Raw genomic sequence first — 17,175 nt, forward strand, 5'->3', positions numbered from 1 at the left:
AAATGAATGAAAAAAAAAAAAAAGGGATTTGTTACCAATATTTGTTACTTTGACACCAAAATCAATGAAGAGGTATGCTTCCATGCATTGATTCTTCACATGTGACCTCTACCTGCAGTCCAAGAGTAGAAAACTATTTACCACAATATTATATAAAACTTATCTATCTCATAAGATTACAATGTTAAATTTTTCTCTGGTCCAAATTGTAGCATATATTTGACCATGCATATGTCTGGTGAATGTACCCCACTGAGGTTCAAAACTTAATGCCTCATAAACTTAAGTGTTGAGTTTTTATGTTGGCTTGTTTTTCTGGGTTTTCTTTGGCAGTGGAGAGTTAAATGTCAAGAATTTCATAGATTGTCAAGACACCGGGTCAATGGAATGGAGACTTTTTTTCCTCTTGCACTCTTTTGGGTTTTGTGTTATTATTAATTTACCTACATACTGTGCTTAATATGTCAATCTCTAGTAGGATGAAAAACACAATCAACAAGATTTGAATACTTAAATGCTTCCACAAATACAACATTTGCAACATTAATCTTCTTTGTCTGCCTGCTGATGAGTTTTCAAAGTGAAACATTTGCTTCAATGTAGATGTACACAGATGCTATTCCAATGAATTTGATACCCTAAGATTTTGGCTTTGTGCTGTTCTGACCAACTGCTGAGAACCTTCTTGAGATCTCACCACTGTACACAGCATCATCCCAGATGATTTTAAACCACTTCACTAAAGATTGTTTGACTAAAATGCTAATAAAGTACAAATAGTCCCATTTGCTTCATATGCAGCTTCTGAGGTACCCACAAATGGATTTAAAATTACCCCTGTATGCAGCTGACATTTTTAAGGGGCAGTTTAACATCTACTTAAGCTGGTCTAAAACTGTGCTGCCCCACTGAGTCTGCAGGACCAATTCTGTGGCAAAGAGACTGCCTACTGCTTGGGCACAAAGGGGCTGGCAGGAGCACACAGCTGGGACAGAGGAGGAGAGCAGCACCACAGCTTTTGGCAGCTGCTCCATCCTCCTTCTGACAGTGACACTGGGCACTTTTCAGCCACTTCAGCCATACAGTGATGCAGAACTGCACTAACGAGAGTCTTTGCAATATGAAAAACGTTTCACTGCCTCCTGCACTTTGTTTGCACAGTGTGATAAACATGTTAATTTTCAGTTTTAATAAAACCAGGATATTCTTGCCTGCTGTTTTTTGTGTGTGTTTTGTGGCTGTTGCTTTTAGGTAGTTACCATACCTAAATAAAAGAAAAAAAAATCAAATAAAACAGCAATATATTACAAAAATAGTATCACAACATGTTCTTTTCTGTGTGCTCTACTCTCCAGTTCCCCTGAAATCAAAACTTGATCAAAAGCCATGAACTTTGATATCTATTTTTTATATACTTTATCTTTCACCTCTTTATTTGTCACATGTTCATCAGTAACATCAGATTTCTCCCTCCAGAACTAATGGTCTCACAATGTGGGTTTGTATTTGTTCCTGTCAGGTGGGGTTATACAAAGAGGAAATGGACCCAGATATTTCAAAAAGAAGTGTTATAGTCAACCAAGAGAAACAATTTGGAGAAATGTTCCTTTTTCTGAGAATGTGGTATACACTTTGTTCTATTACCTGCTTATTGTAAAACATGTGAGCTATTCCTGGGTTGCAGAGTGTCTAACTTCTTTCCTCTAATGCAATTAATTATGTGTGCAAGTTTCTATGTGTGATTACATTATTGAAAGGTAACATGATTTAACAGGATGCCCCTAGTTTGAAACAAAAACATCCTGTTTGTTAACACAGATAAGAGATTAGGTCATTTGAGAGTTGAGAGATTGTGGTTATCATACTTAAAGGGGAAAAAATATTCACCCATGTTTTCTTTGTGAAAGGTGTTTTTTTTTCTGACAACAGACTCATGCTTTAAAGTGGATCCTCATCAACACTGCATTATTTTACAATATTTTTTCATTTGTCTGTTCTAAAAGAAGGAACTGCATGAGTTTTTCAAAACTTCACAGTGAATTAGGTCTTCAAGTAGATTTAGATTCAGAAAAGTCTATCTTTCCATCTATAGTAAGGTTGATTAATGAAATAAACACCAAGCCCTGCCAATATGGAAAGACTTCTGAGTGGTCAAGAACGCTCACCCAAACTTGTGATGCCTCTGAAATAAAACCTCTACTTTAAACTTAGGAATTTATGTATTTGTCCTACTTGAGGAGTTAGAAGTTTCAAGAGTTTGCCACCACTGGAACCTAGTTATCTCCACTCAGATAATTCCTAAATACCTGTCTCTTTTTGGGAATGTTGATTAATGTCTCATATTTGACACCAGCACCTCATTCACGAACTTCTGAATTATTATTCTATTTGACACTGGCAAGTACTTTGTTGCAGACCAGCTGACTGTTCTACTCTTCACTTCCATCTGTTAGCACTTGGCCTGTACTCAAGGAAAATAGCACTACTAGCATTTTCAAGATCATTCAGATGGCTGATCTTGGTATCAGTGCAGAATGCTATCCCTGAAGCAGTACATCACAGCATATCACCAACAATAACACATGATTTCTTGCACTAAGAAATTGATGTGACAGTGAGGTCACTTTCCCATGGCTCAAAACTTATTTCTCTGTTACAGTACCTTTTTCTTGCTGATAGCCTATAAGCCTTGCTTTTCAGCTAGTCCTAGTTACAAAGAATATTTGAAAATGTAATAATATAACACAATTTGTTGCTGGATGGCGTCTTTACAAATAAAAATGTAGATGGTAACTTTTAATATTTCACAATTGTTATTTTGAAAGTGACCCTGATTTTAGTGACCACTCTTTAAACAGCATTATGAAAAACAGTAAGGCAGAGTGCCAATATAATTCAGATTCATTCTGAGCAAAAGAGCTGGTTACAAACCAGACTCACTATTTCTAACTATCTTAATCCTGATCCTTTGAAGTTCACTTTACTTAATTGTTTACCCTGTACATCAGTTGTGTCCAAATTTTTGCTTTTGTTCTTGAGTTCTAGTCCAGTTATTATGTGTCTCTGTTGACTATAGAAATCTACCATTAGGGAAAAAAACCAAAAAAAACAAAAAAACAAACAAACAAACAAACAAAAACCAAAAAAACCCACTAGTTTTACCAATATTGGCTTTCTGTTTTGGTCCAAACTTGGTTTTTGTTGGGTTTTTCAGTTAGGCTTTTTTTGTTATTTTGTTGTTGTTTCTGTGTTTGCTTGTTTTGGAAGCAAAGTAAATGAAAGAAATTGAAAATGAAAGAAAACTAAGTAGCCTAAACTGTTTGAAATCATACGTGGTTAAAGACACTCCTGCTTTACAATTTGCTTAGCAAAAAAATGAGCCTGAACTATTTTGCCAGTAGCATCTTTGTTACTGTGAAAAAGCTGCCACAGAAAAAGTGAAACACCATACAAATGCCTTCACAAATAAGACTTTTTCCAAATGGTAGCATTTGTGAATATATGGGGCCAGTCAGTAAATCATGTTCATGTTTCTCCACAAATATCACACTGCAATTGAACACTGTGTATGTAATGATCTCAGCACAGGTCCCAGGGAGTGAGAAAAGCTCTTGGGAGAGCTTTACTCTTGCTTTTAACCTAAGTCCTACATATACTCTGCTCATTCTGAATTGCCTGGCAATTTATGGAAAAAATCATTCTCTGAGACTTCAATATGTTCCAGAATTGGCCAGCCTTGGGAAAAAAAAATGTTATGGGTACAATGAGAACAGGAGGAAGTCTTGGGAGGTTTTCATTTGTAGTATATTCCACTCAGTTTCTGCAGCCTTAAAGGGGAATGTGGCCTTTATTGTTGCTTTACATTTCCTTTTGCTCTCCTCCTGGAATAACTTCCCTGGCATAAAAAGGCACAACTGCAAAAGATTCAAGGTCAGATTCAAGATGTGCTGATCTTTGTTCATTATGCAAATTACTTCTGATGGGAAGATATGATCAGACAATAATCAGTATTTTTCCCTTTTAAGCCAAGTTTATAGGGTACATCCGAGAGATTAGGATGGTTCCAGGCACACTTCATCACTAATGTAAATGTGCATAATTTAATAATTTAATCCTTCTAAGGTGCACTCTGTAGCACAAAGAAAGAGAATCAGTATCCATAATGCATGTCCTTTATATATTCATATATTCGTTTCAAGATAGTTACACATTGAGTAGCTCAAGCAAATATGCCACTGTATTTTCCAGATGTAGGGGCAAATAAAAATAGAAGAATATAGGCTATGCCTTGGAAAAAGTTATGCTTATTGAGATGATTAAAACCCACATCCTCTAAAGTACAAATTATAAACACAGTACGTGGTAACACCCAAAATCTCACACCCTTTTGCTTCCTGCAGTCGACTACCCAAGAACAGCTCGGTCACAAACACCAGGTCACAAAACCAGGCTCTGAAAGTCATCACCGCCAACCCAAACTGATTCTAACCCGAGAACGGCGCTGCACCTCTCGGATTTTGTGGGCAGAGCACAGCACCGGGGGTAGGGCAGTATTTTCTGCTGGCCCTTCAGAGCACCACTGACCGCGACCGAGATGAACGCCAGAGGATTTTACTCCTCGTGACGCCTTTATATTTTATTTCAGAAGCTGACTGAGAGCCATTTTAAGGCACCGCATAAAACGAAGCGCCAGCGCAGGAGCGCAGTTCTAAAGAAGTGTGACGGCCACAAACAAAGGCGGCTGGTGCGCATCCCCGAGTCCCGAGGTACTGAAGCCGCTCTCACAAAGTTGTCACCCGCAGGAGCGGCGGCCCAGCCCAGCCCAGCCCAGCCCCGCCCTGCCCTGAGGAGCCCGCCGGCCGCCGCCGCGATGCTCCCCGACGGGAGCTGAGGGGCCGGTCCGCGCCGGGGCGGTGGCTGTCGGCCGGCCAGGGGGTGACCCACCGCGGCAGCTTTTCTTCTACGAGCCCCCTCGTGCCTCCTCAGCTCCCCGCTCCCCGCACCGGGACCCGCGGTCTCTGAGCTCCCCCACCGCCTGCGCCGCTGCCAGGCGCGGCCCCCCCGCTTCGGGCACGGCCCTGCCCCCGGCCGAGCCCCGGGCCGAGCCCCCGGCCGCTCCGCCGGCAGCCCAGGCGCGGGGGCGGCGGCGGCACCGCGGCCGGAGCGGGGCTGGGCTGGGCTGGGCGGCAGGAGCAGCGGGGCAGCGCCGCCGCCGCAGGGAAGAGCCGCGGGAGCCACGGCGGGACCGACAGCCCGCCCGCCGCCGAGCATCGGCGCATCCCCGTTCCGCCGGGGGCGGCTCTGCCAACCCCCCCGCCGCCTCCCCGCCTCTCTCCCTCCCTCCTTCCCTCCCTCCTTCCTTCCCTCCCCGCCCCTCCGGAGCGACATCCCTGCGAGTTTGCCTGGCTGCCCGCGCCCGTCGCTGGGCGCTCGCCGCCGCATCTCCCTCTCCATCAACTCCTGGGAGCCGCCGCCGGAGGGCAGGGAGCAGAAGTTGCGGCCAGCCCGGGCGGAAAAGTAGCGGCAGAGTGGAAGAGGCCGGATCCGAGCGCAGCCCGGCCCAGCCGAGCGGGGCCGGCGCGGCAGCCGCCACCCGCAGCCCGCTGCCGGGGCCGGCCCCGCGCCCCGGGCCGCGGCGGCCGGGGCAGAGCGACGCAGCCCCGCGGGATCCCGGCGGACCCGCCGCGGTAAGACGGGGCTGGGCTCGGGGGCGGCGGCCCCGCGGTGCTCGCCGAAACTTGTCCAAGTTGTGCGGCCCCGGCGCGGGCAGGGGCGCGGCGGCGGCGGGCGCCCTCTGGCGGGCTCGGCGCGGCGGGGCCCGCGCCTCGGTCCCGGCTGCCGCTCCGGTCCCATCTGCCAGCCCGGTCCCGGCTGCCGCTCCGGTCCCATCTGCCCGCCCGGTCCCATCTGCCGGCTCGGTCCCGGCTGCCGGCTCGGTCCTGTCCGCCGGCCCGGTCCCGGCTGCCGGGTTTCCTGCTTCCCGCCGCCCTTTTTGCCCGCGGAGCCGCTCGCCGGGTATAAATACGCGCATGCTTTTATCTTAATTCGAGCTGAATTGAATTTCGGTGCCGTGTGTCGGATTTATTTCCATTAGTAGCTCCTGGTAGCGTAACTGGAAAATATTCCCCGAGACTTCATGTTCACGCTGGAAATGAGAGCTTGAGTAGCCAGTCTGAATTGCTCTTTTGCCAAGGGTAAATTTTGTGTAACTTTGAAAATGCTCCTTCTTTTATTATGAGATTTCCTTAAAAGAAAAGGTAAATTAACTCATCTTTCCTGTTAACTTAGATGCACTTTCTTAACCAAAGTACTTTAAGTGTGTTCTGTCATCTACATAGCCTCTGAGAACTTTTTTTCTGTTTCCACAGAAAGAGTCTACATGTGAAGTGAAAGGAAACCTGAAACTTCTCTTCCTACAAGAAAGTGTTGGCTTTCTGCCTCTTTCGCATGTTTTCCTTTTGCATCATAATGGAAGGAGCGGGATTTTTTGAATCATTGAAGCCAAATTTGATCTCTAGCTGAAGAAAATAAAAAAAGACTTGAAAATCTGTCAACATGACTGTCAATTCAGATGCATCTTTTGCAGAGAGGAATAGGGGTTAAAAGCACTGCAGTTTCATGAAGAGGATCCAATGGAGGATCTAGGTTGATTTTTTATTTTTGATTATTCTTTTCCTTCCTGTCCCTCCATGAATCCCAAAAGAGAAAGATGGAAAGAGTGTGTAAGGAGATTGAGAAAAGGTGAAGACTAAAGACATCAACTTCAGTTTTGGAGTCTGTTTTCCAAGTGCTGTATATTCCCTATTTTATCAAATCTAACACATTGTTTTGAATAAATTATATCATTTTATGATCAGTGGAGTTTTCGTCAGCTCTAAAAGTGGAATTTGAGCTGATTGAAAGCTTTAAGCTTTTTGAGAAAGCAAACGTATGACTTCAATTCCCTTTTCAGATCATGCTTTTCAGGTTACCTAAAGATAGTGTTTTAGTCTATTACTGTGCAGTCGACCTGTGCTTTATATGCATATCTTAGAGATTTTACTTTTTTCCCTGATTTTAGTGTTTATACTTGTGGTGTTGTATTTGAGAAAAGTGTGAACAGACAAGGCACCTGAGATTTAACTTTTCAACAGCCTTGTCATTTTAATGTTGTATCTCAGATTACAAGTAGCCTGAATCTTTGTTGTAATGCACAGTATACAATACATCTTTTCTCATAAAAATATGCCTTAAGATATTTTTTTAACAAACTGATGAAAGTTGATATTTGAACACTGTTTTGTGAAGAAATGTATGTCTGGGGAAGAAGAGCTGCCTAATGGATCATGGCTCTGATGTTCATGGGGCATACTCTGTTTCTAGCATTGTTTGTGTTTGATGTCTTCACTTTTGAAGAATCTGTAAGCAATTACTCTGATTGGGTGACTTTTATAGAAAATGTAGATCAATATGAAAAGCAGCAACTTGAAGGTCTTAGTGCTGAGCAGCAGCTGAAAAGAACAGTTCTTCATCCAAGCTTGTATTTCGACGCTCGTGATGTTCAGGCACTGAGGCAGAAGGCTCGTACAAGCCATTTGCATCTTTTCAGAGCCATCAGAAGTGCCGTGATGGTTATGCTGTCCAACCCTTTATACTACCTACCTCCACCCAAGCACATTGATTTTGCAGCCAAGTGGAATGAGATTTATGGTAACAACCTGCCACCTCTAGCATTCTACTGTTTGCTGTGCCCCGAGGATAAAGCTGCATTTGATTTTGCCCTGGAATATATGGATAGAATGGCTGGTTACAAAAACTGGTTGGTTGAGAATGCACCTGGAGATGAAGTGCCACTTGGTCACTCTCTAACAGGATTTGCCACTGCTTTTGACTTCTTGTATAATTCACTGGAAAATGAGAGAAGGCAGAAATACCTGGAGAAGATACGGTCTGTAAGCGAGGAAATGTATGAGTACTCCAAGGTTCGTTCCTGGGGAAAGCAGCTTCTCCATAATCACCAAGCAACCAATATGCTTGCTTTGCTTATTGGGGCTTTAGTTGCCGGAGTGGACGAAGGATCTCAGGCAAATATTTGGAAACACACTGTTGTTGATGTGATGGAGAAAACAATGTTTCTCCTCAATCATATTGTAGATGGGTCTCTGGATGAGGGAGTAGCTTATGGGAGTTACACTGCCAAGTCAGTCACCCAGTATGTTTTCCTGGCCCAGCGCCACTTTGGTATTAACAACTTGGAGAATAACTGGCTGAAAATGCACTTTTGGTTTTACTATGCCACCCTATTGCCAGGCTTCCAGAGGACTGTGGGTGTTGCAGATTCTAATTACAACTGGTTTTATGGTCCTGAGAGCCAACTGGTTTTCTTGGATAAGTTCATAATGAAGAATGGAGCTGGTAACTGGCTGGCACAGCAAATCAGAAAGCACAGACCCAAGGATGGGCCAATGGTGCCATCCACTGCACAGAGGTGGAGCACACTGCATACTGAATTTATATGGTATGCTGCTGAAATCACTCCTCAGCCACCTCCTGACTATGGTACTGCTAAAATGCATGTGTTTCCTAACTGGGGAGTTGTCACTTATGGGGCTGGATTACCAAACAGTCAGACGAACACCTTTGTATCCTTCAAGTCCGGGAAACTGGGTGGACGTGCTGTCTATGATATTGTTCACTTTCAACCCTATAGATGGATTGATGGGTGGAGAAGTTTCAATCCGGGCCATGAACATCCAGATCAGAACTCCTTCACTTTTGCTCCCAATGGACAGGTGTTTGTATCTGAGGCTCTCTATGGACCTAAACTCAGCCACCTGAACAATGTCTTGGTGTTTGCTCCATCTCCTACAAGCCAGTGCAACCAGCCTTGGGAAGGACAGCTTGGGGAGTGCACCCAGTGGCTGAAGTGGATTGGCGACGAGGTTGGCGACTCAACTGGAGAAATTATAACAGCCTCTCAGGCTGGTGACATGATGTTTGTGAGTGGTGAGGCAGTATCTGCTTACACATCAGCAATGAAACTGAAAAGTGTGTATCGCGTTTTGCTGCTCTTAAATTCTCAGACATTGTTAGTAGTTGACCATATCGAGAAGGAGGAAGATTCTCCTGTTAATTCAGTCAGTGCCTTTTTTCATAATCTTGACATTGATTTTAAATACATACCCTATAAGTTTAAGAACAAGTACAATGGAGCTATGATGGATGTGTGGGATGCCCACTACAAGATGTTTTGGTTTGATCATCATGGGAGTAGTCCTGTTGCTAGGATACAGGAGGCTGAACAAGCTGCTGAATTCAAAAAGCGATGGACTCAGTTTGTAAATGTTACCTTTCCAATGAAAAACACGCTTACAAGGATTGTTTACCTTTTCTATGGGCCGTATGTCAATGTTTCTAACTGTAGACTCATGGATAATGCAAAATCTGGATTTCAGATTTCTCTCAGTGTCAACAACACTGAAAATACCATCTCTGTTGTGACTGAGTATCAGAATTTAAAGGCAAGGTTTGATTACTTGGGATTTGGTGGTTTTGCTAAAGTAGTTCATGAAAATAAAGTGACCAAGTTTGGCCTCGGTACTGAATCTGTGAAAAAAGATATGAAAAATAATAGGGTAGTTTTCCCATTTGGATTCAAAGTGAATATAATTGCAGGGCTGATTTTGGGTGTCAGTTTGGTCATACTGGCTTTTCAGTGGCGGTTTTACATATCCTTCGGTAAAATGTTGCGTTGGATCCTGGTACTGGTTGTCACACTGTGGTTAATTGAATTGGTGGATGTGTGGAGCATGTGTACTCAGCCCATCTGTGCAAAGTGGAGCAGTGACATGACAAGGCCAGAACGTGATAAAGGCAATAAAGCCAAACAATTAGAAGGAAACCCTGTTGTTTTGCCAGATGTTATCATTACTTCGCTTCCTACTTCTGGTGCAGAAATTTTAAAGCAGCTGTTTTACAATACCAGTGACTTTTTATACATCAGGATACCTACACCCTATCTTGAAATTCCTGAGACTGAATTTGAAATTGACTCCTTTGCAGATCCATGTGAGTGGAAGGTTTCTGATGTCCAGAATGGTAATTTTCGTCTTATCCAAGGGTGGCTCCAATCTCTAGTTCGAGACACAAAGTTGCATTTACAAAACATTAATTTATATGAAGCTAGTAGAAGTAAAATTGCTCAGCATGCTGCACTAAGCAAAGAAAAAAAGAAAAGGTCCAAAAAGAGAGAATCTCTGTCAGAACAAAGAAGCAGGGCAAGAGGGAGTCAAGAAAAAGATGCTGAATATATTAGGGAACTGAGAAGACATCTCGTCTATTATCCTAATGCACGACCTGTGCTTAGTTTAAGCAGTGGGAGCTGGACATTAAAGCTTCCCTTCTTTCAGGAAATCTTAGGATCATCTATGAGAGCATTATATGTAGTGAGGGACCCACGGGCATGGGTCTATTCAATGTTGTACAAAAATAAGCCAAGCCTTTACTCCTTGAAAAATATTCCACAACGCTTGGCTGCAATGTTTAAAGGGGAGAATGGTAAAGAAAAATGTCGTTTAAATGAAGGCTATGCCTCTGAGTTTGAATCACTAAGGAAAGAAATTTCAGATTCTAATTCAAATGCTATTTCTGTGTTGTCTTATTTATGGCTAGCAAACACAGCAGCAGCAATGAGAATAAACAGGGTCTTGCTGCCAACAAATTATCAGCTGGTCAAGTTTGAAGATATTGTGAGCTTTCCTCAAAAGACGGCTGAAACGATTTTTGCCTTCCTTGGTATTCCTCTTCCTCCTGCTAGCTTAAACCAAATATTGTTTGCCACCTCCACAAGTCTTTTCTATCTTCCTTATGAAGGGGAAATTTCACCAAGTAGCATTCATGCCTGGAAACAAAACATGCCCCATGAAGAGATTAGACAGATTGAAGATATCTGTTGTTCACTGATGGACCACTTAGGATATCCAAAGTTTATACAATAAATGCTGCTGGTCAGCAGAAATTTGCACTAATGGTCTCTGACTTTTGTGGATAAATATTAGATAAGTTTGTTTATTCTTGTAAAATGTGTACAGTCTGCTACTTTCAGAGAGATTATTTTAAGAAAAATGTGATTGTTCTTGAAACTGTGGAAGGGGTTTTTTGTTTGTTTTGCTTTGTTTTGCTTTGAAAAGATATTGTAACTACTTTTGCGGCCTTTCAAGAAAAGCTGTGTGAAACTTTGCAGAAGCACCAGCTGGGGCCTCTATAGCTCAGGGGATTAGTAATAGAACAGAGAGCTTTTCACCTCCAGCTCACCAGTTTGACTCCAGTCCAAATGGTTAATTCCAGAAAGTATTTACCATTTGAGGATTGTGTGATGGTTTATATGAAATTATACTTGTCAAACTGGTCCTGTTCCCAGTGGTGATTATTGGCCCCCTTGGACAGGTTTACTGATGCATTCTGTCATTGTATCACTGGTCACTATAGTGGTACAAAAGAAATATAAGCTGAGACTTAGGACTGTTCAGCTTCCCCATAGTGGGAGGAAGCAGAACATTTGAGTAAATCTAGTTTCTTATTTACAATTTGAGCAGACAGGTTCAGGACTGGAATGGACTTGGCTATTAAATCTCATTCTAGGATGTGGTTCCTGCATGTCAGAAATGAGGTACTCAAATTGGGGTTTGATGCTTGACAAAAGAGAAGTCTTGATTCTCTATTCCTGATGATGTGGCACCCTTTGTGAGCCTGAAGTAAATTACCTGGAGAAAAAGAAATGAGATGAAATCTAAGAAATTAGCAAGATCTCTCAAATGAGCAGTTAAATTTGTGTAGCTTTGACCTGTCTCAACATAACCTAATTTTGAAGGTTGTTAACATATTGACTTCTTGAACTGTTTTATTCTATACCTCTTGTCTTAGAGGTTGTGCAAGAATTTTCTCGTTTTGACTGAGACTCTTCCATCTTTTTTGTAACTCATTTCTCTGCTGATTTTTTTGCATAATTTCCTTGGGACCAGTGCAGCTATGTGATGCCATTGGCAATGACTTATTGGTGATGTCTGCATAAGATGCAATCTGAGATTTAGAAGACCTCAAATAAATCTCTAGCCCTGTGTTGCTGTGGGATGCTTTGCTTGTCTGTATAATGAATTTCTAAAGGACAGCCACTGCTAACCTCAGATCTTCTATCAGAGAGGGGAGAGATCTGAAAATCACCTGACCCTCACCCACCTCACATTTGAGTGTTGTTTCTCTGCAGCAAACAATTTATAAAATTGTCTGATTTTTATCGTAATTGGTGTATCTTTAACATGATGCTGTAATATGATTTTTGTTTGAAAACAGATAAGCCTGTTAGGATAGTTGCATCTTTGTCACAGCTTATTTTCTTCTTGAGTCACACTCTTTGTCTGCGCATGCCCATTAAGAAAAAAAATTCCCATTTCCCAATTTAACTTGCTCAGCATTCTCTGGAAATGCATGCATACTGTAAATGTCTGCAGATGTGTATATCAGATCACAAAGAGACATCTATTTCCTTTACCATCTGTTTTTTATTACAAGTGGAATTGTGTTGAAATATGCTTCAATTGATTTGTGGGAGCTGGAATCAGAGCTTATTATATTGAAATATGCGTGTAATTGTTATTTATTTGGGTGGTGTTGGGCAATGTCAAAAGTGAAGTGAGTTTCTTCATAGAGATTACGGATATTCTTGCCGAATTTTAATAGAAAGAAGTTGTTATTTTTTCTTCCAGTCTTACCATTATGTCCCTGTCTTACCCAGCTTTTTTGTCCCTCCCATATGTACATTTCATATCCTTGAGATATCTCATTACAACCTACATAGAAGCACCTCTTTCTCAGACAGTCATTAGTATGGCAACAAAGGCCTCTACCATGATAAAGGTATAGATAATTTGTGGTCTCACTCACATTAAATTACCTGTCATTTACTAGCAGTAGCTGTGTTTTCCCCATCAAACCTGTATTTCAGCCTTCATTAGGTGGAGTGCCATGTTATAGGAAATATTAAACAAGTTAATATACATTGACATTTTAGTAAAACTTTGTTTCTAAGTGTCATTCTCTCAAATTGACTTCTCCCTGAAGCCATTTTTGATTGTATGTTAAAAGAAAGTATTGATGTCTGTGCAGTTTGTACTTGACAGGATAAATTTCAGCATTTACTTTCTATTTCCAGAATTTATTGTCTAGAATCAGAACAAATAAGAAGGGTTTTCTCTGTCAGATGTTTTAGGGCAGCTGAAGGTAAGACTTTGTGTATATACAGAGTTATTCTTAAAATTCTGTTCTATTACTAGAATTCAGAAGAAGAATGGTCACTACACATAGATATTAACCTCCCCTTTTTCCATATAGTAATGTTTAAGACTGTCAATAAACTTTGAGAATTGTTCAAATTTTTTTCAAAAGCATGTCTGTTTAGGTACATTGTATTGAAAAGTGTTCTGACACTTTCATTTACACTTTCATAAATACACTCATAAAAGCTAGTCTCAGTTCTTTATCTTCTTAATTTTGTTTCTTTTTCTCCCTCTGTTAAATGTTGATAATTATTTGTACTATATTTTCATTTGTGATGACACAGCTAAGATTCTGATGTCTTTTTTAAAAAGGCAGGCTTTATTTCAATATTATTTCTAATTATTTCTATTTATTTCAATATTATTTCTAAATCATATTTGGAAGCATAAGAAAAATAAATACCAAGGAAAAAATTTCATTTATTTATTTTGTAAGTAAGTGACATTGACCTTAGGGAGATGCACGTAGGTCTTGGCATTCAGAGTTCTATCAAATAGGATAAATCTATATTCTCTGAGCACATCTAAATGCCTCTATTGCTCCCAGTAGGCTTTTTCCAGGAGCAGCACCTGTGGAGATGATCCTCAATATCATGATCAGATTGGTTCCTTCACCCTTTTTGCACACAGCTGACATTCAGTCCTCATCAGATTTATGTTTGAACAGTTAATTTGTCAGATCCAGAGTTTCTGTACAAGATCCTCAATTATGTCAAATATATGGCACGACTCATTTGATGGTGTGATACTATTGTTAGTGCTAGAATGTAATTCAATCAAAAATTGCTTTTCAGGTTTTATAAAGTTATTGTGAACTGATTTGTAAACCCTCAGTCTGGATCAGAATTTTTTTAAAACTGTAAAAAAGGTTTCCTTTGATGTTGAAATGTAATGGTATGACTGGTAGCAAACTCTTGTCCATCCTACAGTCAATTACTAGTATAAGAGGCACTATTTATTGGATGAATGTAAACCTACATTAACTGGAATATAATACTGCATTTCCTGAAAATATCTGAAGTGCACAGTTCAAGATAAAGGATGTAAACATGTTATCAATATTTCTGTAAGTTACAAAAATTATCCCTTTTGCAAGTGGCCCATATGTCAGGTTCCATATGTTAGAATATTTTATAATTAGAAGCTGTGATACTTGTTTAGGGGACTTAGTAATTTATCAAAGTTATTTTTATTTACATATAGATTTTCTTCAAGAGGATAAGTACTAGATCTTAACAGTTCTATAGTCAGGGCAACATAAGCTTTCATTCCTTCTGTACTTTTTATTTTTGGTTCAGACTCAAACTTGATTTGCTTAAATCTCAGGATGAATGGGCTGTTTTCCAAGTGAATAGCCTGTCTGGAGTCTTACAGTCTCAAATACCATATCTCTGTGTGAAATACAGACTATGAATTATGGATCAAATCTCTAAATTGTGAGCTGTTCAGAATTGAACCATAAGTGGAACGATGTTTTGGGGACCTCAGGGAATGTTGTGCCATTGATTTTAATAGGAACAAAATATGATAATCTACTATCATAAAATTATTATCAACTAGTTAGCCTGAATATTCCAAAACAGAAGAAATGACCAAAAGTAAATAAATGATATTAAAGATTAATAATAATTAATAAATAAATATATATCATTAATAAATGATATTAAAGATTATTCTTCTTGATATTTGGTGACAAAAAGAACTGTATTTTAACAATTAAAAAAATATAAATTGCTCTGTAACTCTAATAAAAATTGCCTATAGGTTGCCTGATAAATTTATAAGCCCCTAAAAGGAGTTATAGAAAGAAAGAGATTTTAAAAATGAGCTACAGATCACAATTTTCAAATTTCAGGACTTTTATTTTTTTTAGTGAGGAGACATTTCCTGGTATGTGATCAGCACTATTCTTGTAAGGGAAGTGAATGGATAATCTCATGCTGTCTTCAAAAACACTTCATAATGAGGAAGTGCTGTTTCAGGTTGCTGAAATGATGCTGTTTTAAATTAAACTGCATCTTTTCGAGCAGGCTGAGAGTTATATGTGATGGAGAAGAACAAAGACAGTCTGTTCTCATTCACACAGAATAGTTTCTGGAAACTTCTTCATTTATGGTGGTATAAATTCAACACTTTGTTTACTGTCTTTACTGAGAAAGGTGTTGTGGAGTTTTAAGGATATGACCTGAATTAATCTGTGTCACATTAGGTAATTTAACTTTCACACCTAAATGAGAAGTCTTGTCACCCTAAAATTAATGGAAAATGAGTGTTACCCTCAAAGATAAATCAGACATTGCTGCTATCTTTTTAAATACTCAAAATCCAGGAGTGGTGAAACCCTTAATTTAGATGCCCACTGACAGGCCCAGATGAAGTAGGATGAATTTGGATTTAAATGTGTATGGTCTTACATTTAAGTAGATATCTGTGTCTGAGCAATTCCAGTGTATACCCTGTCCAAACAAAATTTTCTGAAACATCCTGCATAAAATAAAACTGTTGTTTGTAAAACCATACCCTTGTGTTATCTTCTTTTTTCTTCTATATTATTTCATCACTTCAAGATATCACAAAACTTTGTGATGCGGTCAAGTGTATGTATTTAAAATTTTAAAAACCTGCAATTCTTGTTTGTTTTGAATATGGAAACCATTGTTGTCTTTCAGAAAGTATTGGTAGCAAGACCTGATTCTGACTGCCCTTGAAAGCACAGTGGGTACATTTGGTATTAAGTGAAAGACCACAAAATAGCTGTATTCCTAGAACAGAAAAAGTGATTTTTCACCCAGGTTCTTGGAAACTGGACAGCTGGTGCAATCCATAAAAGTCTCTTGGTATATAAAAACAGTTTGCAAACTGTTTATTTAGAATAGTCCTCTTCTACTTCCTGAACTATCCACAGGAGTTTCTTCAGAGACAGATATTTGGCACAGAAACCATTCTTAAATGTAAGTACGTAAGCAAGTTGCAGCAGCTGTGAATGTTCCCATGTGCTTATTTTTCTTTTTAAAGACTTATAATCAAGTAGAATAAATGAAGCCCTCTGAATGTCTTTGCTGAATGTGGACAGGCACAGGCAGTATCTGCCAGATCCAGAGGCACAGGTAGTTCAGCCTCATTATTGTTGCAAAGGTGACCCACAGGAGGTGAAGCTGAGCTGCATCTAGTCTTCTGCAGCTGAGTTTTGCAGCTTTAACAGGGTTTTTTTGTTCATTTAATCTTCCAGATTATGTTTGGGATATAATTTGCAGGAGCAAGAAACTGATTCTGTCTTTCCTGTGAAATTCAGCTCTCAGTTATGAAGAAAAGGTTTACATGTTTTTAATTCTTTTTCACATGATTTTTAACTGTGAAGCAGATTTTTTTTGTTTGGGTTGGGTTTTTTGTTGTTTGTTTTGTTATTGTTATTGTTTTTGTTTTGTTTTTGGTTTTCTTTCCTGGAATGTGCTGGCCCAGTGCCTTCCCTGAATGATTTTGCAGTGGGCAGTGTGTGCTTATGTTTTGTAGCTCATCCTAGGTCATGTCACTACTCATACAAGTAATTTTTATTTTAACCTTCTGAATCTTGAACCCAACTTTGGCTTTTGAGCAAGTTACATGGAAACGGCCTATTACAATAGGAATAAAATGTGTTTTCTAAAAAATAGGCGGCTGTTTATTGCAAGTTCTTAAACAATATTTGTCTTCAGCTATTTTCTGAAAGGTTATTAAAAGCGAATATGCTATGTACAAAGCTGAGAGAAAACTAATACCAGGCGCATGATAAAAAGCAGGCTGCCAGAGATAATAAATGCACACTTGTATCTGTGAAAGCCATTAATATTTTCACTCTTAATTGATTTTCTAAGAGACTAGTTGCTTA

The 17,175-nt window shown here is 40.2% G+C and overlaps 1 protein-coding gene across 1 annotated transcript; it reads left to right on the forward strand.

Moving 5' to 3' along the window:
- Positions 1 to 5,298: 5,298 nt before the first annotated feature.
- On the forward strand, positions 5,299 to 12,108 carry DSEL (dermatan sulfate epimerase like). Its single transcript, XM_079299688.1, is given in 3 exon segments — positions 5,299 to 5,687; positions 6,369 to 10,965; positions 10,968 to 12,108. Coding segments are annotated over 2 exon segments (3,702 nt in total). The 5' UTR covers positions 5,299 to 5,687; positions 6,369 to 7,325; the 3' UTR covers positions 11,030 to 12,108.
- Positions 12,109 to 17,175: the final 5,067 nt, after the last annotated feature.

This window comes from Erithacus rubecula, assembly GCF_903797595.1.
Source record: "Erithacus rubecula genome assembly, chromosome: 3".
Classification (NCBI taxonomy): domain Eukaryota; kingdom Metazoa; phylum Chordata; class Aves; order Passeriformes; family Muscicapidae; genus Erithacus; species Erithacus rubecula.